This window comes from Clinocottus analis, unplaced genomic scaffold (genome assembly GCF_023055335.1).
Source record: "Clinocottus analis isolate CAN_PGR_092001 unplaced genomic scaffold, fCliAna1.0.p SCAF_25, whole genome shotgun sequence".
Lineage (NCBI taxonomy): Eukaryota > Metazoa > Chordata > Actinopteri > Perciformes > Cottidae > Clinocottus > Clinocottus analis.
The window spans coordinates 5,420,280-5,443,125 of NW_027175987.1; the positions used below are offsets into that span (position 1 = coordinate 5,420,280).

General features: G+C 37.5%; 1 protein-coding gene across 3 annotated transcripts in view; it reads left to right on the forward strand.

The window, feature by feature from the left end:
* The window catches only part of pex5la (peroxisomal biogenesis factor 5-like a), an 85,296-nt gene that overhangs the window by 25,569 nt on the left and 36,881 nt on the right, over positions 1 to 22,846 (forward strand). For 2 of the 3 annotated variants that reach the window (XM_068591551.1, XM_068591552.1), the window contains exons 2-3: positions 9,455 to 9,559; positions 19,524 to 19,635. In XM_068591551.1, the coding sequence (XP_068447652.1) occupies positions 9,455 to 9,559; positions 19,524 to 19,635 (217 nt within the window). The remainder of the gene's footprint in view (positions 1 to 9,454; positions 9,560 to 19,523; positions 19,636 to 22,846) is intronic. The other variant, XM_068591553.1, reaches the window with a different exon arrangement.

Sequence of the window (22,846 nt, forward strand, 5' to 3'; positions counted from 1 at the left end):
AAAGAATAAATGAAAAAAAGAAGGTTGGAAAGATTTTTTTATTTTGAAAAATGACCGCATACATCCGTGTGTGCGTAACTGCCAACATAACCTCATGACAGGTGTCAAGAGGTTACGTGACACGTTACAACAAAAATGAAACTTAAAAGTCTGTTTCAACTATGCCGGTGTTCTGGATTAAAATCAAAGCAGAGTATCCTGAGTTCGCCAAAAAACATTGAAAACCTTCCTCCATTGTAACATCCTGTCTTTATCAAGCGGGTTTAAGTTACGCAGTTGACTGGACATAATTAAAAGAACACACGCATGGGGTCGGTGTCTCCCATCACCCCGAGATGGGACCGGCTCCTAGCAATGAAACACTAATTTGTTGTGATGGTGATTTGTATTTTTATTTACTTTATAGTTGTCTTCATGCCGGTCGTATCATATTTATTACGTCATAGTTATTGACCACAATGTGAAGGTTGGTCCGTGAAAATATTATCTTACACAAAACCGGTACGTGGCGCAAAAAAGGTTGGGGACCACTGTGTTTCTTATTGTTTTCCTTTCTGAAATACGTTTAAGAAGTTACTTGAGTTCCTTAAATAACTTCTTTGTAAGAGATGAAAATAAGAGGAGGCAAGTACTGAGTTGAGTTCAGGCTCTCATACACTGGAAATGTACCGACTGCGGGGCTGTAATTGTTCCTTCATAGTCTCCCAGGGTTACAGATTGTGACAGCTCAGTACAAACAGCACATGTACACCAATCATGTGTAAATATCAACTTGAAATTGTATATTTTTACAATTGCGAAGATACATGTGTGGGTCTTACCCCTACATGTACGGTAATGTGCATATTTCTACAGTCCTTTTAATCCAAAAATAGAAGGAGGTCCTTTTCCTGATTGTCAGTGTTAAAACAGTCCAGCTGAGCAGCCAGTGGTGTGCCAGCAATCTCACTCGTACTGCCAGTCACTGGCATTGGCAGCTCACCTATAGCAAACAGTAGCTCAGGAAGGTGATCTTAATGGTTTGAACTCAGAGGTAGGTTCGTGGGTTTTTGGGCCATAATAGTCTGGCACACACTAGACGGCCTGATGCCTTTGCACTGATTTCTATTTAAGCCGTATTTGCTCAGCTGTCCTTGGGAGCGGCAGCCTGTAAACACCCCAGGGACTGTTTTCCACCATATATCCCTATTATAAGGCATTACAGTCCTCTGCCTTTCTCAGAGTATCACTTCATTTCTGTGAAAGCTCTGCCATAGAACATCCTCTTCACAATGACATATTCAGCTGTGTTGCACTGAAATTAGGTTTACAGGGAATAATTATGTCCGTGTATGTGAATCTAATAGAGGACACTTACTGGATATCTTGTTTGTTGACAAAAATGGTTCATGAATTGGGGACTGCATAATGTTGGATCCGGCGAAAGTTATAAAAAGTTGTTTGCTGGAGTTAAAAGTATATTTTTTCTAGCGGGTTCACAACACTTGCTTGTTTGGGGATTTTAGTTTTTTAGTTTTTGTCCTCTGGGCTCTATTAAGTGTGGGAGTGTGCATCCGTCTGACATTCACCGCAGAGCAAAGTTGAACAGTATTTCAACAAAATCCTTCGTGTTAGTTGTAAGCTCCATAGGATACCATGATGTTTAGGTTTCCACATCAGGACAAAAGCTGAAACTCAAAAGACATAATTTGGATAGAAAATTACAGCCATCCTTAATCATAATTTAAAGGTGATTTTACATTAGTGAGACTTGTGAAGATGCTCAAATAATTCTAACTCTGCCACTTAATGAAAAGATAGTTTTATGGACTTGTGAGTTCAGGGTTTTTTTGTATTTCCTTATGTCTGTCTCACCAATTCTGATTGTGTCTATATGTGACACCTAAACAAGCTAAAGCCAACTATAATATTTGTCTTGGTTATAATTGACAGCTGCAGAAATGCAGCCATTGGGTGGCTTTCAGCAAATCATCTAAAACTGCTTTTGTTGACAGAAGGATTTAAAGCGTCAACAAAGCTTAAATCCATACAGATTTGTCTGTCACAGTACCACGGGACACATTACTGACAGGCAAAACACTTTCACACTGATCACCTGCTGAGCACTGCTGGCCAAGCAATCTGGGTGAGAATCTTTGTAAACAAAATAAGCGGATTCACTTTAAAGGGACTTCAGAGTTGAAAATAAAGTGGATCCAGAAGTGATTGAAGGGCTTTTGGTCAAAAACATGTCATGCATTTAATAAAAATGTCTAAATCTAATATGTGAATCAACAGCAGCAACCATGTAACGTAATCTCATTTTGAGTAGCCATTTAATACAAACAATCGTTTTATGTTATGGTTATATGTTTCTATTGTAGACTTTGTCTTAGCTAATGGTAAAATTAATTTTATTTTTGTCTAAATCAATGTAAGGCGGTTACTTAAAATGAATACTTTAAAGAAAAATGCTGATCTTTTGGAAAAACACTTCCTCAGTTCTCACTTGTTGAAAGTTAGATGAGAAAATAGATAACTCTATCAATATTCACTATCAAACAAGTATATTTCCCAAAATGTCACTTCCTGTAACCCAATGCAGAAATTAGAGAAACAATTTCAGTTTAAATTTCCATGTTTCACTTGTTTGATTGTTTCTGGAAAACAATCATGATGAAAATTCTTTACTAAATTTGACGGCCTCTAGCTCTTAGATGAGTATATTTTCCTATGCTGCATTATGACGCCTTAGATGACATTGTATGCAAGAAACAATTAAAAATGGACAACTTTGCTGCAGCCTTCTATACCTCTAATTAGTTCTGTGGCCTGAATTGCCCTTTTGTTCCGGATAAAATAAATTACCCAATGAATCCTAAAACTGATGAGAGATCAGAAACAAATCCCCAATGCTGGTTTTCAGGGTTATAATCATGTTCACATTATAATAATTGCAATTAAAATCAAATAAGATACTTTTACACTGAGCACAAAATAATATTGCTTCACCAATCCAAACATGTCTGTGATCCTGACTGGGCCTTTAAACTAATTTAGGATTTCGTAATTAGATCAGGTCTAGTGCTTCATCATGTTTATTTGGCCGGCAATGACTTAATGGCATATTTTTTCAAGTATTTATAAACCACTCTGAGCACATGCCTGGGTACTAAATGCCTTTAGGAGATGAGACTTCACGAGGAAGTTATTTGAACTTGAATGTACATTTCTCTCGGCTGAAGACTGTAATCCTAAAATAATGAATAAATAAATCAAAAACACGGCAAGTTTCAGTTTTTAGTAACCTACTAAGTCTGCTGCCACCAAACCAAATATATAAGCATGAAGTTGATGAAAGCCATCTATGGCAGCAATAAAATGTAAGACCCAGGGCCACATTTACAGGTGTTCAGGTACAGCTCATCAAAAGTATTAGCACTATTGGAAATCAGCTATTGGCTTTAATAACTGTAGTGTTCAGGATCATATAATACACTTGGCCCCAGTACCAGAGCAAGAGGCCCAGTGTGTGTGTGTGTGTGTGTGTGTGTGTGTGTGTGTGTGTGTGTGTGTGTGCGTTTGTAGAAGTGCTAATATATGCTAAATGCTTTTTTGGTGCCTGAGTGTGGCTTCAAACTAACGTGCTTGACTCAGAGGGAATAACGTGTCACAGCTGAGGTGGTAGTTGAGGAGATCTGGTCGAGTACTACAATTTCGGTGGTTGTTTAAGGGTGAAAAAAATGCACTCTCTTTTGTGCCTGCTCACTTAGTGGCCATCATTGCAGCTCTTAACAGGTCATGCCTGACCTTTTCAGCTTGTAATCCCTTAAAACAAATCACTCTCTACTACTTGTCAACCTCTCGCTACTGGCCAAATTGTGACCCATTTTAGTCATTTTTAAAAGGCTTGGAACACCATTATATCCAATTATTTCAATCTGGAAATACATTTACATACATTTGTTTATCAGAATTGCCTTTCAGATGTCTTACTTACTTGCTAATCATCTGGCAACCCCCAAATATTTGACTTCCTCAACCTGGAGGCCGGGACTTCTGCCCTAAACAAACTCAAAACATGTTGTCTAAAAGTATGTCCAAGAAATGTAAGTGTACTAATAATTCTGAGTCCCAATTATTATGCTGTCGTTTGCTTACTCATTATTTTCCTATGTGTTGTATATGAGCTTAATATAAACAGGAGCGTGCCACATACTTTCCTTTCAAGTACATGTAGAGTATGTGCGTGTCCCTGACTGTGATCAATATTCCATATATAGAGAGGAATCCCAGCTATTGTTTGAGGCATTTCTCTGAAGCCAAGAGTGACTCAAACAGGAGATGAGAGGCTAAAGGGTCTGCCAGGATGCTGAGAGACGCATCAAAAACTACACTGCATAACACAGGCAGCTGATTCTGTACCATGCGGAAAACCCAGCCAGCAGATTGTGCTCCGGGTTCTGACCATTCATTGAAATATAGTGGGGACTTAAAGTTCAACATTCATACCTGAGTTTTAATATTGTATGATTGAGATTAGATAAACAAATGTCTAATCTCTTCCAGATGTGTCTTTTTATCCCACTTTTCGTCCTCCTGTCTACAACCAGTTCTTCATGTCGATGGCTATTTTTATCTTCTGGTTCTGAAATAGATCTTGTAGAGAAGTATCTCCTGGTGTATAATGCAGGACTTAAATGTCACCAGTTTAACACCATACAACGGATCCACAGAAAGATGCTCTGATTTCAAGAGTTCCCATATGAAATCCATATTTTACATGAACTTTAAAGAATAGGGCTACTGTGAAGTTTAGTAAGTGGTTTATATTTCTTAAATAAAAAATCTCAATCCACTTAAATCACTACTTTTAAATACTACATATAGTTTGTGGAAGCTGAAACCGAAACCTGTGTCTCCCTTTTATCTCAACATTAAGGTCACAGTTTGTTACAAAAACGCCTTCACTGCACTCTTTACGTGGGTCGTCATCTTACAAGCGAGACATTTTGACCAGCGACTTTGAGTTCAGACATTGAAACATGTTTGGTTGTCATCTGGATAAAAAGAGTCACAAAAGAGTAAAGCTGGGCAATAGTAAAGCGTTAATTTAGCATTAATCTGGCAATCCTTTAACAGTGTTAACTATTTGATCATGCATTAACTGCATGTTGTTGTTTTTTTGCTTTTTTAAATTATTATTATTATCTCCAGGCGGTGTAGTTCAGACCTGGGCGTCTTACGGCTCTCACAATCTGGCCCGTGTGAGGTCAATCAAACATTAAAAAAAATAAGATAAACGCCATGAAGCATGACAGCAACACTGCTTTTACTTTGAAGGCGATTTATGTGGGAGCGCTTCCGTAGCCTCACCGACAGGCATTGTTGACGAATTGAGCCTGATGTGAAAGCACGTTTTGTTATGAAGCTTCTGTTCTCAACGAGCAGCGGTGCTGCCGAGAGCCGCTTCACACGCGCTCACAGGAGGCCAGTCTGCGGTAAATCTACCGGCAAGTTCCGCGTCCAGATTGAAGGTTAATCGCGCATGCACAAAGCTCCTGACCCTGCGGTCCGATCCACTATGCAGAGCACTTTAAGTCAGGATCACTTCTGGATCTTTACTCTTCTCTCAAAGAGGAGAACTTTCACTTGTTCAAGCCAACACAGACTGGACTTTTCTCACTGAGGAGGAAAAACTGAAATGAACTGGAAAACATTCAAAGCACGTATTGCTTTAGTAAGAAGTGAATCAATTGCTGGTCTTTATCATACATCTTTGAGTTAAGCAACAAGCTGAACATGGACCAAAGAAGGAGTGGTTTGTTCCTTACAGGGACCCTTATTACTGAACAGTACCTGTTCAGAAAAAAATAAATATATATTTATAAACTATATATGTATGTGTTAACTTGCTGTTGCTCTAAAGTGCCTGTTATAGTGTTCTGATAACATTACTTTAAAATAAAAGTGTGCAATATACTATTTTTTACTTCATTATTAAATTTGGCGCATAATGCGATAAATCGCGATTAATCTAATCTAATTTGCCCTGTCCTTTTTTTTAAGACAATCGTGTCTCAACCATTTACAATATTTTATCTCTAAAGAGGTAAATAACTTCTTCTATTTTTGTAGAAACAATGATCTGTGAAATTCAGATTATTTGACTAGTGTCAAATAAGATGTTACATTGCCTGTCTGCATTAAAAATGTAATTTTACTCATTTAGTCGGAGCCACCATGCATCCCTTGTATGGGATGACTCACACTGTAATTTTACAACGGTAGAGTTTAATAATACTGTTGACTGTTTCGGTGTCTTTTTCAATGTAACCTGTGGGACAAAGACTAAATTCGGAATAGGCATACAAAAATGTAATTTAGTAATAATAGTGCAGGTGCCACAGCTTGATGTAATACAAGCTGCTTACACAAAAATCTGCTTCATGTGGATATCAAAGCTCATCAACTTTGGTCTCAAACACACTCCCATTGAATGCAGTCTTTGATGTAAAGCGGATATGCCCATTTTAAAACCAGGACATGAACCCTTGGTTAGTGACACCTATTGTTTGTCTGGATGAGAACAAGTAATTACTATAACAGATAGTAGAAGCCCGCAATGTCTGACAAGTGCTTTACTCAAAACAATGTTCTGGGTTTTGATCTACTGAGAAGTTCACTGGTACGTTGGCCAAATAGTGCCCAGTCCTAAAACCCAAGCCTGCGAGACAGCAAATGTCCAAAACGTTCCTTTAATCTTTTAAACTGTTATCTGAATAAACAAAACAGACCATCAAGGTCATTGGCTAAATAATTCATCATCAATATTTTTTGTTGTCTTTAAAATTAGTAACCAAGACCAGTCACTGCTTCAGCATGAAAGCAAAGTTGCACTTCTTCATGAAGACATTTTTCAAGATGTTTTTCCCCACGATAACCGTATTGCATGTGGAAGACACTCTATCCAGACTCACCAGCTTATGAAGTTTATGAAGCTTTTTAGTCCAACTTGTGAGAATGCCATGTGTTACTTCCTGGTAAATAAAAACAAAATGTATTAGTTTGGAGTAATGGACACGCTGTGGTGGCTAAGAGATTGTAAATTGATTTTCTAAGCCTTAATACAAACAGCAACATGTATGTCCTGTGCCACCAACAGCATCTAATAATTAGATTAATATGTTTGCATAATGCTGCAATCAATCATCAGTTTTTTTTATTTTTTATTTTTATCTTCCAGAACAGGCCCAGAGAGACTAAATCTTAAAGAGTAAATAAAAGCTATCAGGTTCTTGATTACTGCCCACAGTGGTGCACTGCTAAATAAATATGTAATCATTCCTAGAAAAATAAGATCCAGTTTTGCAAAAGTTGACACAAAATAACACAGCAGTTGAGCCAAGACTGTAAGCCAATACAAAGTGTGTGCTGGGTGGGAGACACCCTAGACACTGTTGGCTAACACAACACCTGCTCATACGACACAGTGGGGACATTTAGCGCTTTTCAAATTGCTTCAATTGTCATTCGAAAAAACTCCTAAAAACACATCTTTCGAGCTTTTCTAAATCATATCTTGCCATGTGAATGCTGCTTTTCTGCTTGGCAAAAGATGTTGTTCATTTCTACTGATGGAGACGGAGCTAGACTGTGAGCGCAGGTGGCTTTTGGGATTTTATTAGGAGCATTACGATTTCAAGGGGACTCCCTCCAGGCAAGGCAAATTCATTTTGTGACATGGTCAGCTGAAGAAATGCCAAATTAAATTTTCTGGCAAGTGGAAATGTAAAAAGCCCTAAAAAGATCCAGTAAAAGGCTTCCACTGTGCTCCATGTGCAGTCTGAGGCAGCAGCTATATAAGTCTACGAAACGAAGAAACTGAAATTGATGAACAGCAGTTTTGCCTCTCTCTCTGGTCAGCAAATTTAGTTGCAAGAGGATGAGCTCCTTTCTGATGAAATACATAGTCTCCTGTGACAACTATGATTCTTCTACATCTCTGTGTCATGAAAATTAATAATAGTGTACAATATAATCTGTCTTCTTGCTATGGGTAAGTTATGAAGTGAATGAATGTCTGAGGCTGGGGGGGGTCTGCCATAACACCATGGTAAAAAAGATGACAATATGCTGGCAAAAACACCTCTTGTTTTATCAATTTTTACTGTTGTACAATGTTGCCTCTGCAATTACAGGACAAGCTAAAAACACTGAGGGGCTGTGGGTGGCAGATGGGGGGGGGGGGGCAGTTTTGGTATCGTGAATGTCAGATTACATTCTAGTTGTCTGCTTATATTGTAATCATATCACTACTGTTGACTGAAACCTGTGTAGAATAGAGCAGCAGTTTGCAATGGGTGATCATTTTGATAATGCAGCTGCTTTTGAACAAAAAATAACAAGTTAGTCCAATATACACGTTCAAAAGACACTTTAGGGGGCATCTAAGTAATACTTAAAGTAAGAGGTTCATATATATAAACACACTATATATTTATATGTAATATAGAGTAATGCTAAATATATGACAATTAAGTTTATCAAGAAATGATTTGTGGAGGAAGCAACCATCAAGATGGTTTGGTCAGACATTGGTGTCAAAACCAAGAACAAGTACATGTTCAAGTACTTACACTTGAGTACTTGCTGATACAGAGTATTGATATGAGTGCTAAATAACTACATATGTATATTATTACATTCCAGTTTGAAAAATTACTTTTATTTTTTCTAAATGTTCATCACTTTCTGACTAACGAATTAAATACACAAAATGATGCTGTCGCTGACAGAAGGAATGTTAATAATGAACCGCTTTACCATGCTATCAATCCCACTGTCAAAAGAAATGTAAAAAACAAAAGACTTTATCACATCAATGAGAATCGCTAGTCCACTTTAAAGGTCAGCCCACCTTAAGTGTGACTATCTCCTCATGGGTCTTTGATCTTCTTCAGTATTGAGACTATTGAGAATATATATTCACAGATCACAACAACATGAGAACTGTCTGCAGTTTGAACCTTCTTGTATACCTCTACGTAAGTCCAACATGTCTAATGTAGCTTGGATCAGTACAACCTGATAAAACATTACACCGGTCAGCTGCCCAGTACATGGACTTTCATCTGCCATACACTGTACATCATTCTTAATAAGTAATGTGGTCTGTATAATGAGCTCTGTATGCTATTCTGTCATCACAAGTACTTGATAAGTACTGCTGTGGACGACCATGCTCATCACTGTCTACAGTCAACCCTCCACATTGTGCAGTGACCCTCTTTTCATTGCCATAGTCTTGTGGAAATGTCTTTAGTCGATGTGTTGTTACCGTAGACAGTTACCCACTCAGTATTTCCATCATCATAAGGTAAAGTCTTTTCTGTAAGATGCCCTGGACGGGGGCAAAACGCACTGAGTTGTCAAACTGTCCTGACACAAGTCATTGTTGATTTCACTGTTGTAGGGGAAAGACTCTAGGGCTGCAGATAAGACTGTTGCCATGGTCCTGAAGGAGATACCAAGTAAGGCGTCATCAGAAGGGAAGCCCCTCCTCACAGTGACTACCAAGGTGGGCAGAACCATTTCAGAAACCTCCTCGCCCTCCCCCTGCCTCCAAGTGGCAAGACCTCCTTTGTTATACTGAACAATAGCAAAGCTTTGAGTGTCCTATAACTGGCCTCCACTGTATACTAACTCATTTCTTAAGCCTTTTGCCTGTTGTATCTAACACAGAAGTATACTTTAGTAATAACAAATACCTCATTTACAGCTGCTCTATGGGGTATAAAACCCTCCACTTCATTTACACAAACAGTAAATAATGATTCTATGATCTATAGAAGCAGCCTCAAATTGCTGCAATTATCCATATTACTTTTTATCTTTTCAAATTAGCTTCTGAAAGATTTATGGTGATCTTCTCGTTCACATTTATTTAGCATTTAGTATGTATGGGGTGGATTAACTAGAGGGTCACACACATTTCCTCTCTCATTCCTAGTCAGGACAGAAAATAACCTCACATGAACTTTTTACACCTCATAAGCAGCTAATCCCCAACACAAACAGTGTGTGAATGCATTTCCAAAATGCTATGCCACACATGGCATTGCACTATTGATTGAGCTCTCTGTCTACAAAATACTGCAGCAAATGACTGTACCCGCTGCTGAGCTTTTCACTTCTCTTTTGCTTTTTAAATGTTGTAGCTGGATGCAGTCGGTGCTCCAAATGCCAATATGAGTTTTCTTGCTATGTGCTTAATTGCTTTTTGTACAGTGTGTGTGTGTGTGTGTGTGTGTGTGTGTGTGTGTGTGTGTGTGTGTGTGTGTGTGTGTGTGTGTGTGTTTGCGTGTCCTTTTTGTATATCTGTTAAACTTTCTAATACAATGTCTGATTTTGATAAGCTGTCATACTCAAGTGTAGGGGATTTAATTGTGCCTTGGCATTTTTTGCTGAGAGATGGAAGCTGCTGAGTTCGCACTAACAAGATATGACCGAAAAGGGCCATGTGTTGACTTTTCCACAGAATATTATAAACTTCAGATTTGTATAACTTCTAATTTTATCTATAGAATGTAATGCAACAAGAGTGCCTCGCCACTGATATATATATATATATATATATATATATATATATATATATATATATATATATATATATATATATATGTATATATATATATTATTATACATTATACAGTACATTTTGTTTAATGTGAAAATCATGATTTGTCATAATTTCTATTTTTGTATTATTACTTTAAAAATAAAATGGCAAGAAAACATCATTGAAGAACAGCTTTCATTTTTTAAATGTATTATATTCCCTTAAGATGCAGCAGTGTCGCAAAAAAAAATCTATATTATGGACAATAGATCAATGATGACACGTTTAGAACATTTTACCACCCGTACATGTCAATACTCTCATTCTTCAGAGAACCGAGGGGCGGGATCAACTGAGGAAAACATAAACACCTCGATGAGCAAATACAGCACAATAGTGATTGAACCATTATTCAGCTTATGAAGGCTGTTAGTGAGTGTGAGGCAGTTTCCTAGGAAATATTCTCCATGAGTTTGTATTATCAAACAAAGGTCTTTTGGAAATAAACACATGCATAACTGCTAATGCGGCAACAGCTTCTACAGCCGAACAGACAAAGAAAAGAAGCATGTTTAGAACTTAATTTGCAAAAGTCAAGTAATATCTGAGAAAACTGAACTCCACCAAAAGCCAGATTGTTCTCTGGCATGTAGCCACAAACTACACTGCCATCAAAAATATCATATTCATGAAGCGTGATTCGTAGTTGTTAACATCACCGACTCAATATTGTCATACTATTTGCCTGTAAAGTAAACAACCAATAACATTTAACCAGAACCAGCCAACAAGCCAACATCCCAAGCATACTGTGATTAAACATGACAAACATATTAGAAGAACAAGCACAATAAAATAATTGGTACAAATAAGTGGCGTTACTTTTGTCATTATATGGTTGAATCAGATCATTTATGGATTTTAGCTGCATGATAAATATGTCAAGCCTGAACTGAGCAAAAGAAATAAAAGAAAAGAACCAGATTAGGTTGCTTGTTTTTCTTTCTTATGTAAATAATTTATTTTTAATCAATATAGATTACCAAGTATTTAAAACACTTCTCAATTCATTTTGTTTTTCACTTTGCTTAAACCCCTTTTTCAAGAAAATAAGCACATAATTAAAAAAAAAAAAAACTTGCAGTTTTAAGCTCATTGTGGACGTTGGTTCAATGTGACCAGACACAACTCATGATTGCTGCAGTGCTCTGCTGAGGCTGCAGTTTTAGAGGCAGCGTGTCCCATCTTGATGTCACTTAGCAAGTGAGAAAGGCTAAGTGACAGGCTGTGGCTCCTTACGCCAGATGTCAAGTCAAGTGTGTTTGTTAAGCCAAATACCACATACAATGTCTCATTGGGCTCCTACAGAGTCATGGGTCTCAGCTTGGCCCTGGATCTCTGAGAAGATGAGGAAAACATTTGAGGGGGCAGCATGAACATCAGACATCGTATATAGGCTACACTTAACTATCTGTATATAACAGCCACAACTATTATTTTAACAGTTTCTCATTCCTTAGGGACATTACTTAATTTGTACTGAACTAAACCACAGAGTGATTGTATTAGTGTCTGTGAAATGATTTTGCTGCAGGATAATTCTTGTGATTTTTCATATTTTCAACAAATCCCATGAAATCCTGACAATTCCAAATCAACAATTCATTTATTTTGCCAGTACGGGCTGTGTAGCCAAAACTGGATGTATATTATCAAGGAGCCACTCTGTTTTAATATGTGAAAAATGTTCCTTTGTTACAAACATGGACACCATAGTTTATTATATAGTAAATATAAAAAGTACCAAATGTGTTAATATGATGCTAAGAATGGTTCCCTACAAATGTATTAGTCTCTTGAGTAATGTTTGCAAAAAGTATTTAAAAAATATAAAATTAAAAATATTTGTGAGCATTTTTTTATGATTTGCTTGGGGCTGAATGCACAGACAAGGAAGGAAAACTGTAAAGTATTAGGAGACAAACTATTTCTGTGTTGATTTTGGTCTTTTCATAGGGTTTGCAGAATATAAGATGATTCAAAACAATGCCACCCTTCGCCTTTAAAAATTTATATCAAATTTAATCTTGGCTTTTTTACACACTTTTATTTCAAATGTTGCGGCCTTAAGACAAATTATGTAAAGTCATCATGAGTCATAATATGCCCAACTGAGCTGACTGAACTCCAGTAGGCAGGCCCGTGGGAGTACATGGAACAGTTCATTGCCACCCACAACAACAGCTTTAAAACAACTGTAATGAGGAAACAACCTTCTGCATTACACAGAGCATTTTCAAAGATATATTAGAATGAAGAAAAGAAAATTCAGCTTTTGAAAAATATAAATTCTGGAGAGTTAAATGTGACAACACGCCTAATCAATTGTTATTCCATCTAAACTAAACACACTTAATTATTTCTCAAGACAACCATCCCCAACATAGCCTCTAGCCTGTGTTGTTCTAGCCTCTGCTTGTATTTTCTAATCCACCTTTTCCTTTGTGTATTGTTTTCCATCCTCTTTACCTCGACCTCCCCGCCTTCAAAGCTCTGACAAGTTTAACTGGTGCACGGCTCCATTAACAGCAACATCTGAGAGATCTCTTGGAGTCAAGCCCAAGCGGCACAATTAGCTCAAGTTCTCCATTACATAATTTTCAACATCACTCCTTCAAGCAAACAAAGTGCCAAAGTGATTTGCATAGGAGATGAGCAAAAAAGGTAGAACAGAAGGGGAGCAAAAGAGGAAAAAAGGCCTGAGGGGAAAACAGTAACCGCTTTGTAGTGAAAGTAATCGGCAAACATCTCTGGAAGCTGCTGCCTTGGTTAATTGGCATATGTATGTTACCTGCTACCAAAGTACTTGGTGCATCTCCCCAGACAAATGCGGTAGACTTTCTGTCCCCATTTTCTGGATGATCAAAGATGAAAATGCAGAGGTGTCATCTTTACATGACCATTATTTAAAGTAGGCCCTGATGGCAATCATAGGAAGTGCTTAGGAAAACAGCAACCGTGTAGTGCACAGTGAAGATAGCACAATGGTCTCTATCAGGCGACTGCCAGTGGGGATTTACAGCCACATCCTTGATCCTAAATTAAATCTGACCTTTGCAATTATTAGTTGTGAACAATTGTAAGTCAGTCTGCAGCAACGCCTATAGCTTTGTCAGACTGCACTTGGATACATCCGTAATTTGTGCTGAATGCTAACATCATTATGCTGTATGTTTGTGTTGTCATTGGGAGCATGCTAACATGCTCCCAATGACAACACAAACATGCTAATGTGTAAAACATTAGCATGTTTGTGTTTGCTATATTCACCAACTCGGTTCATTTGGGAATTGGGAAATCTCATGAGTTTAGCAAACATTTGGCAGTAATTACATTTAAAGTATTGGATGAAATTACATGTTGAACATGAAGGTCTAAATGTCATAGTAATTTAACAATTGTGAACACATTTAACTCAAAAACACAAATGTCAATCTCACCAACATTTCATGACAAACCGCAGTGCTCTAGCTGCTAGCAGGGCTTAACACTCAAACACTTTAGAATCCTACATAAATGCATCATCTCACTAGAGATTAAGTTTTCATAATCCTCACTGAGTCAATCAAGGGTCAAGCTGGCTGCAGTTTATCACAAATAATGTTCTCATTTCACAACTAAACACCATGTCGGCCTTTCTAAGAATATGCTAACGCTGCCAACTTTCAGCAGTAAACATTACTCAGCAGGGCTCTGAGCCAAGATCCTGTCAACTAGTGGTGTAACAGAACACTGTCGACCATCACAGTGTGAAATAATGTTTTACTGACGCTATCTGACAATATTCAGTCAAATATGCAATTAGAACATCTGCAGTTGTGCTTTTTTAAGTTGCTGATCGCTGATAATGTTACATTATAAACAACCAGTCTGTATTTAAGTCAGGAGGAAAAAGAAGGTCCCGTCCAGTTACATTATGATGCATTCAGGCTCAGTTCGGTGATAATAAGAACATTGTTATGATGTGTTGATAAGTAATCTCGTAAAATGTACTGTTGGTGAGAAACTTAAATAAATCCAGTTGTTTAAAGGAAATGTTTTTACAACAAAATAAACAGATCTTATGGATAAATTATGACCTGTTTACAAAACTTCATCATTAAAAGTACTGTTGACAAGATTTGTCTTAATCGATAAATACAATTTGGTATGTCCTTATCATTTGAATTATGTGTTTTTAATAAAGGAAAACCTCTATAGATGACAAATGGATAACATTTAGAACGTTTGACGGTTTACACTGACATTCTGTGGACAGTGGCAAAAAAAGAGTGAACAAAGTGATCTCTTAGTATTGGCGGCAAAAAAAATGTGATCAAGGAGTTTTATGAGTTGTTGCACCACTACTGTCAACATGTTTTTATTATTCCTTAAAACCGTCTAGACAATTTAATGTATTAGCTGCAGATTATGATATGCAATAAATGTCCCGCATGCTGTAGCTTTGACAGTGTTGACCTTCAGTCAATCAGTCACAACATCAAAAACAGTGAGTCTTTTTTGCTTAAAGTAATAAGAGTGGATACATCCACTCTTTATCATTGGGGATTTTTTAACAGTCCACCATATTTAATGCAGACTGTAACTCTCATATGTTACCAAAAGATGCTTTGCAAGTCTTACAAATATTGTTAGTCACTGCCAGATGTTTATCCGGTTATTTTCCACTCACGCTGTTTGGATTTTCATGGCATTAAACATTATCGCTCTGCAAAGCAATGTATTGTGACAGTTTGTATTTAATGAATTGATATTTCAGAAGATCACTGATACATTCTGAACGCACTAACAGACTTAATAATCTAATTTGTTATTCACATTAAATCAAAATTTCCAGGACCAAGACAGTCCATTACTGTAGGGGACACATGAATTAATTGAGGGATGCATTTTCACATTGACAGTTTGCATTTTTGCTTCGAAAGTGACTAACAATTAATAGATAAGCAAAATTGATGCAGGTTATTTTTCGGTCAATGAGATTAATAAATGAATCTTTCCGCTCTAATTGTCTAGACGAACAAGTATCCAATTTTTCACTGCACCTGCCAGACATGTTTGCATATGCGAGCGAACCAGATATGAAATATTCCGAAAGATAATAAGAAGCCAGTTTTCTGCAAAACATAGCCGGCAGCCTACACATAACACAGTGAGCCCGACCACTATACCTCCCTCTCATCAAAAACAACAAACACAAACATGCAGGCTAAAAGGGAAAAAGTGTTTTGATGTGGGAAACAATAATAGCAGGGTGGATGACTGCTGCCGTTTTTGTTTTCTCTCAATGACAAGCAGAGCTTCTCTCATCTCGTTGCCAACATTGGGCCTGTCAGTTTCATAATGTCTATCTATGTTTCAGGTGGTGCTTTATTCAGGTCGTGTTTCAGCTGAAAGTGGGCAAAAATCATGTCATTAATTCAAGCAGCAGAAGCCGTTTGAAAAGATTAATTACCTCCATTAAAGTCCCAACAGTTGAGTTATCGAGTTGAGTTGGTTATTATTCTTTATTTATTTTTTATTTTTTTAAGTCAAGAAGAAATGAGGCATCAACCTCTTTGACAGAACTAACAACGGTAACTGAGTCACCGATGGCTCCTTTACTCAGACTCCCTTACACTTTTCCAAGCATGGACCGTAAATCACTGGATACATTTTCCCTTTAAAACACAAGACATACTACGGTGTATTTTCATCCTATGATTTGCTGCTGTAATCCAAAATTGGGGGGAAATGCATGAACCGGCAACAGTGGAGGGTGAAATCAGGTTATTTCCCACTGTGAGACTTCCCGTGAACCAAAGCTTTATTCTGACACCACAAACTCTAATTACCTATGCTGGGTCAGCGTTCTTGCAGCGCAGCGCAAACTCTTGCTCAACAAAGTAATGACCCCTCTCTGGATATTATTTATGTACTTTTTTTTCAAAAGTTTTCTGGAAAGTTTCTTCTTTATATTTGTGTGCAGCAAATACAAAATCTTATTCCAACCTAGTTATCGTCATCTTCTCCATTTCACTTATCTCTTTGTTGGACACCATTATGGACTGTAAAGTGAAGAAACATTTCTGTTGGTGCATGAAGCAAAATTCATGAAATCCACTTCATCACAAGTTATAATTAGCTTTCTCTTTTATTGAGGCGTAAGCTTTGCACTATTTCACAGCTGAACAATGCTAAAACAATGTTATGAGAATTGCTTACAAACACAACTGTAAACTAATGAGATGTTTCAGAAGACCTCAACAGAAAATAGCTTATTAAATATATTTTAGGATCTCAGATATGTATAAGATAAATGTGCACAATATCTGTGTGCATCTTACACCAAGCCAGGACTTTCAAATACCATGTGGGTATCTGTTATTATTTGATTTTTTTTAAGTTTGTTCTTAGGTCAATTAAGTTCCTGGTGCCTAATTGACTCCAAACATAACTAATCTTATCATGTTGGACAACAGACTCTACATTGCTTTAAACCTAAAAGACTAAACTAATATACACTCAGTTGCGACTTTACTAGATACATCTAACTACAACTGATGCTGTCTAAGTTAATAGATCTGCAAGAAATCTTACATGTTTCGTTGTTTTAACAAGGTGTGGATTTAACTTCATCATTTTTTTTTGAGGCTTGCTTGTGTGGAGCTTTTGTCAATTAGAAGTATCTTTTTTTTCAACCCATCTATATTGAAGAGGGTAGGCTAAATGACAGAACAAATGAGTATTTGTTGAGACATAGGCCAGAAAGCATGAAACTTCAATTTCAATTTATTTATGGTCATTTCTGTATTTTTTTTTCACCTTCATCAACGTTTGTTCCACTTACAGTTTTCGTCAAATCAGAAGAAAAGAAAAAAACATTTTCAAGGAAGAACATTTTTTGCATTTTAACTAATATTTTATACAGCTGTGGGGTCTGTGGAACCCCAAATAATGAGTGTGTAAAGCCAACATCCACTTAACATGTATTAAATACAGGATGGATATACTGTACGTTTGTAATTGTAAAGGTAGATACAGTGAAGATATGACATGAAATCCCCATTCAGAACCTTTCATATCAAGCCTCTGGCGGGTTTTGTGCAGTCCATTCCATGATTGGTAATTAAACTTTAGCACCTTCATTTAAATTCTGCTTACAATCATAGCCTGGAGAGCTATGAATGAATGTCATGTTTGCTGGCCGCCAGCATTATACACACGCTACGCAGGCTGACAGGAGTGGTGGTGGCTTACCCTTTTCAGGAGACAACACTGTTTTTTATCTCCAAGTTATAAAGCAATGCTTGGTAAATCGTGGCCAGCTGCACATAGAACATCGAGGCTTCAGGGTACCAATAATTAACTGTATGTAACCTTTTCTACAGCAACACAGGCAAGGCCAGAAATGTGTGCATCACAGGCAATGGCGGTTGCATGTTAATGGTTTGGAAGGTGAGATTTGGGACAAAATCAGCAGGTTTCTCTAAGCTCATCTCAGCAGTTCTCTCATTGACTAGCACTAATGCATTGTGGTAACCTGCTTATCTTTTTGCAGTAAACTGATTTTTTAAGTATGCTATTTAGAATCTTAAATAGTAAAAGCCCTGCACACCTATGGTCCTCTCACACAGGTGGTTACGTACCAGTCCTTAATAGACTGCTTCTGAAAGCACATTCACTCTAAATTCAACTCCCCATTCATTCAAGTATTCGCTTTGGATAACAAATTCAGGCCGCTCGGACTTAATCTGATTGAAATTGCTTTTTAATGTTCAACCAAGAAAGACAGGGTGGGTAAACAATGGTAAAATCAAACAAGCAGTGGAGACAAAGAGTTGCTTTTTGGCTTTAGTAAGTTCCATGACAGTGATACAAGTTAATGATGATACATCTTTTGATAAGAAGTCGTATAACTTACAACTTGTAGAATAATAATGTTTATGTTTACAACCTTTCCTGTCCAACTTACCTTTCGCCACACCACATGAAAAACCAAGAAGAGATCTTGTTGATTGCACTTTTATGGTGGGAGTCAGGGTTACACATAAACATAGAACTATCGTCTGTCGAGGCCATTTTAGCTGAATGTGGGAAGTGCCACGTGGGTTCAACCGATGACTGTATTTAAAACTATGATTATAGTTATAAAATACGTCCACGGGTCAAACAAACACACAGCTTTGCTTTCGGTTGAGGCTGCGAGTTGGTGGGTCAAAGTTGAACTCCGTGTAATGCAAACATTCAAATTTGCTTTGCTTTGATTTGCTCATATTAATTCTGTACATGTGCAACTGTGCCATTATACTTATTAGATAACGCAGTTTGGTGACCTCAAGCAATTTCAGCAGAGCTAAACCCAATGTCAAACTGAGAGAAGCTCTATTCACCCAAAAATGAAAACACTCTTTTGTGTGTGAAGGATCTTTACAACCAAGTTTGACTGAAAGTACTAACTATAATGCCCATTTGGTTCAAAATAGTATAGGGGTTTGGGAGCTATCTCATTGCAGACTACCTGTATGTTAAGATTAATTACAGTCCAAAGAAGAAAACAATGTTAAAAAAAACTGTAACATCCCTAATGTCTGAGTGGATCACCACACACTTAAATCACTTCAGGGTATCTATGTCAAGATGCTGTGAATAAATGATGTGCTCCAAAGGAGCACAAATGTGTGTTATCTTCCTAAAACGACATACAGACATGTTGGAAGACTTTTGCGAAGCAGGGATGTGTCAGTATGGGGACACTGGTGTCATCTGTTTCATGCCCAAAAGGCCTGAACTTCACTTACTGTTCACATACCAGGGACTCTTGTATGATATGAGTTTCATGCTGAGTGAGAGCCTGAACTGTCTTGTCCGTTTGCCCTTCCAGCTGGTGAGTGAGCAACAAGAGAGCCGCCCGCTTTTAAGTCCCTCCATCGACGATTTCCTCTGCGAGACCAAGTGTGATGGGCTTTCCCGCCCAGTGACTTCCAACACAGCTGGTACAGTACACTAAACCTTCAGCCTGTAAAAAGGTCTAATAGTTGACTTGAAAACATTCCTAGATGATTTGTTGTTTGCATTTCCCTTTAACTGCACCATTAAGACAGAGCTCCATGTCAAAAGAATAATATGGAATACAAATGTACTATTTCCCTACAGTGAATAATGTAGAGGAACAGCTTTCCAATACCATGTGGTGTTTGTTAACATGTGAGGGAATTGAATGATGCCTTCTGTTAACATGTTGAACATGGCATAAATACTGGGGATTTTTGTTTTTATTCAGCTGGGTCATGTGTCTATCAAAGACAACATCATACTAATGATCATGGCTTTAGCTAAACAAGGGACATGTTATATGATGTACATTTAGAAGATATAGTTAGAAGAAAATGTCAAGTAAATATTAAAGTAAATCTTTGAAAAACAAAATTGATAAGAGATAAGTTTTCACCCTTCAAATGTAAAGCAAATTTTGATTATTTCCAGCCAAAGAAATTGTTAATTCATGATTGCTTGCATCCACTACTATTATGCAATTATCAGGTGTTGGGGGCATCAAGAAAACAATTTCTAATATTCCTGTGCTATTAAACCACTGCAGAAAAAGTGGCTGAAACAAGATGATGAAAATAAAAAGGCATTGGCGCAAACTGACGAATCAGATTTTACTTCTAGCATCTGTGAAGCACGTGTGAAATTTAAGTTCAAGGGTGTGTCCCTTAGTTTATGTGTACAACTGTACATTATTTATTAATCACAACCTTCTCATCCCGCCAATGAATACACTTAAAATGAATTGGCTCAAAGTAGGTGTTGAGAGATTGAATGTTCTGACTTTAACAGATGCCGAGTAAAAGTGGCATCTTGGTTTCCGCATGGGGATGGGACCTTGATCACTGAGCTGTACCATCTTTTGAATGACGATGATTTACAGAACCAGATTGCACAGCTGACATGTGTCATCTCAGCACTGGCCACTGACTGTGCTGATTCAGGCTGGCAAAGTATGTGTGGATGTTGTGGGAAACGCTAAACCTTCTGTCTCCTCACTGCCTCCTGCCACTCCCACTGACATTGCTGTGAGTGTAGGCCTTACATAATTGGTCATACACCTCAAACTACAAAAAATGGTCAGATCCTGTCTAATATGTAGTCTGTGTATAATATTGTTGATTTATGTACCATTTAGAAGCAAATCCTTGTCCATAAAATTATCAATTTTAAGTAGTTTTGAAAGAGGAACAGAGGTTTTCCCCAGCTGCTCTGATTTCCTCTCACAGTCTGAAGACATTTATTTATTTGTTTATTTTACACAGACAATGCACACTGATCAACAGGCGAACTGTAAGTGCGCTAGAGTTAGCCAGAGAGGCTAATTTTCATCTGCTGTCCCTGGCCAGTTTTTTTTATGGCAGCCTGAAAATACATTTAAAAAAACACAAAACAATGTATCAGCACATAATACATAAACACCTAACAAGACAAATACACATTTACACCGAATAGACAGGCAGGACAAACAGTACATTAATGCTTGCACATCTGATGGGCAACAAGCCATTCCCTGAGGCTATGTTTGAATGTTTTGTATGTTTTTTTTGTTTGTATGTGTAATGGCAGATCATTCCATGAGTTTGCTGACCTAATGGAAAATGCATATCTGCTAAAAGAGCTTGATCTAAGTAAAATGACACAGTCACCTCTAGAAGCAGATCTAGTCTGTCTGCCACTTAGAGTGTGTTGTATGTACAATTTTAAAAACCAGACAGACATCAGTGTATTTATTGAGATTCTTCCAACTCAAGATATTGTGTTGATGAGAATACTGTAGTGATGGTGACTTTTTGTTTTTTTATCCAGTGTCTTTCGCGCTTGTTTATGGAGAATGTGGATAGGTTTTAATGTAGTACTGCTGGCCTGTGCCCGGCTGGTCAAGCGGTAGGTGTTGGGGTGGGGTATTACAATTGCATTAAAATATAGTTTTGCTGCCTGCATGGGTAGACGGCCTCTAATATATCTAAAATTCCTGAGGTTAAATTTTAAAAGCTTTGTTACATGCTTTACCTGCTTTTTAAAAGAGAGATTAGAATCAATAAAAAATCCTAAATATTTAAAATCTGACACTACCTGTAGCTTCTCACCAACAAGATAGACATCTAGCTCAGGTGATTCTTTGCAAGCCCTCTTAGTGAAGGACATACAAACAGTCTTTTTAATATTGAGGTGAAGGCAGAAATCTGTAAGCCATTTAGATACATTTGTCATAGTAGACGTGAGCTTAAGTGTGGCTTGCTGTTTGTTATTTGCGTGCACATAAATAACTGTGTCATCAGCATACATTTGAATATTACACCCATTGCAGACACCCGGCAAATCATTAATATATAAACTGAATCATAAAGGTCCTAAAATAGAACCCTGGGGTACTCCCACATTAGATCTTAGAGTAGATGATGGAACACTACCCACTCTGACACATTGGGTTCTTCCTTTAAGGTAGGATTTGAACAAGGCAAAGGACTCTCGAGAAAATTTTTAATTTGACAGTTTATAAATCAGGATATGGTGACTAACCGTGTCAAACGCCTTCTTCTGGTCAAGAAAAAACGCTGCTACTACACCACCTTTGTCCAATTTAAGCTTCAAATTCTTGAGGAGAAAGCAGTTAGCTGTTTCCGTCTAATGATTAGCCCTGTAACCAAACTGCATGGGATGTAGCTGATATGGAGAGCTGTTGAGGTGTTTAATGAGTTGCTCAGCAACACATTTCTCAGCAATTTTGGAAACAGCAGGGAGAATACTGATTGGCCGATAATTAGAGACATCCGTTGAATCTCCTGACTTAAAAACTGGTGTTACTATACAAGTTGTCTGAGTGATTTATTGACAATGCTTGTGATAGGGTGGGCGAGTGTCACTTTGTGATACTTAAGAAAAATATTGTCAATGCCATACACATCTTTAGATATGGAATTCTTGAGTGAGCCAAGAACTCAGGTGACAGTATATTCAGAGACTTCCTGAATGATGAAGCATGGTTGACCTTCATTAAAGGGTATAAGATGAATTTGACCAATACTAAAGCTTTGAGTTAAAGCTTTCACTGAGTTGTACAGATTACTACTTCATCATGTGTAAGGCACCCATTCACATTTATTTTAAGTTGCTTCATTGAATTGCTGATTTGTTTGTCTGTTAATTTCTTTA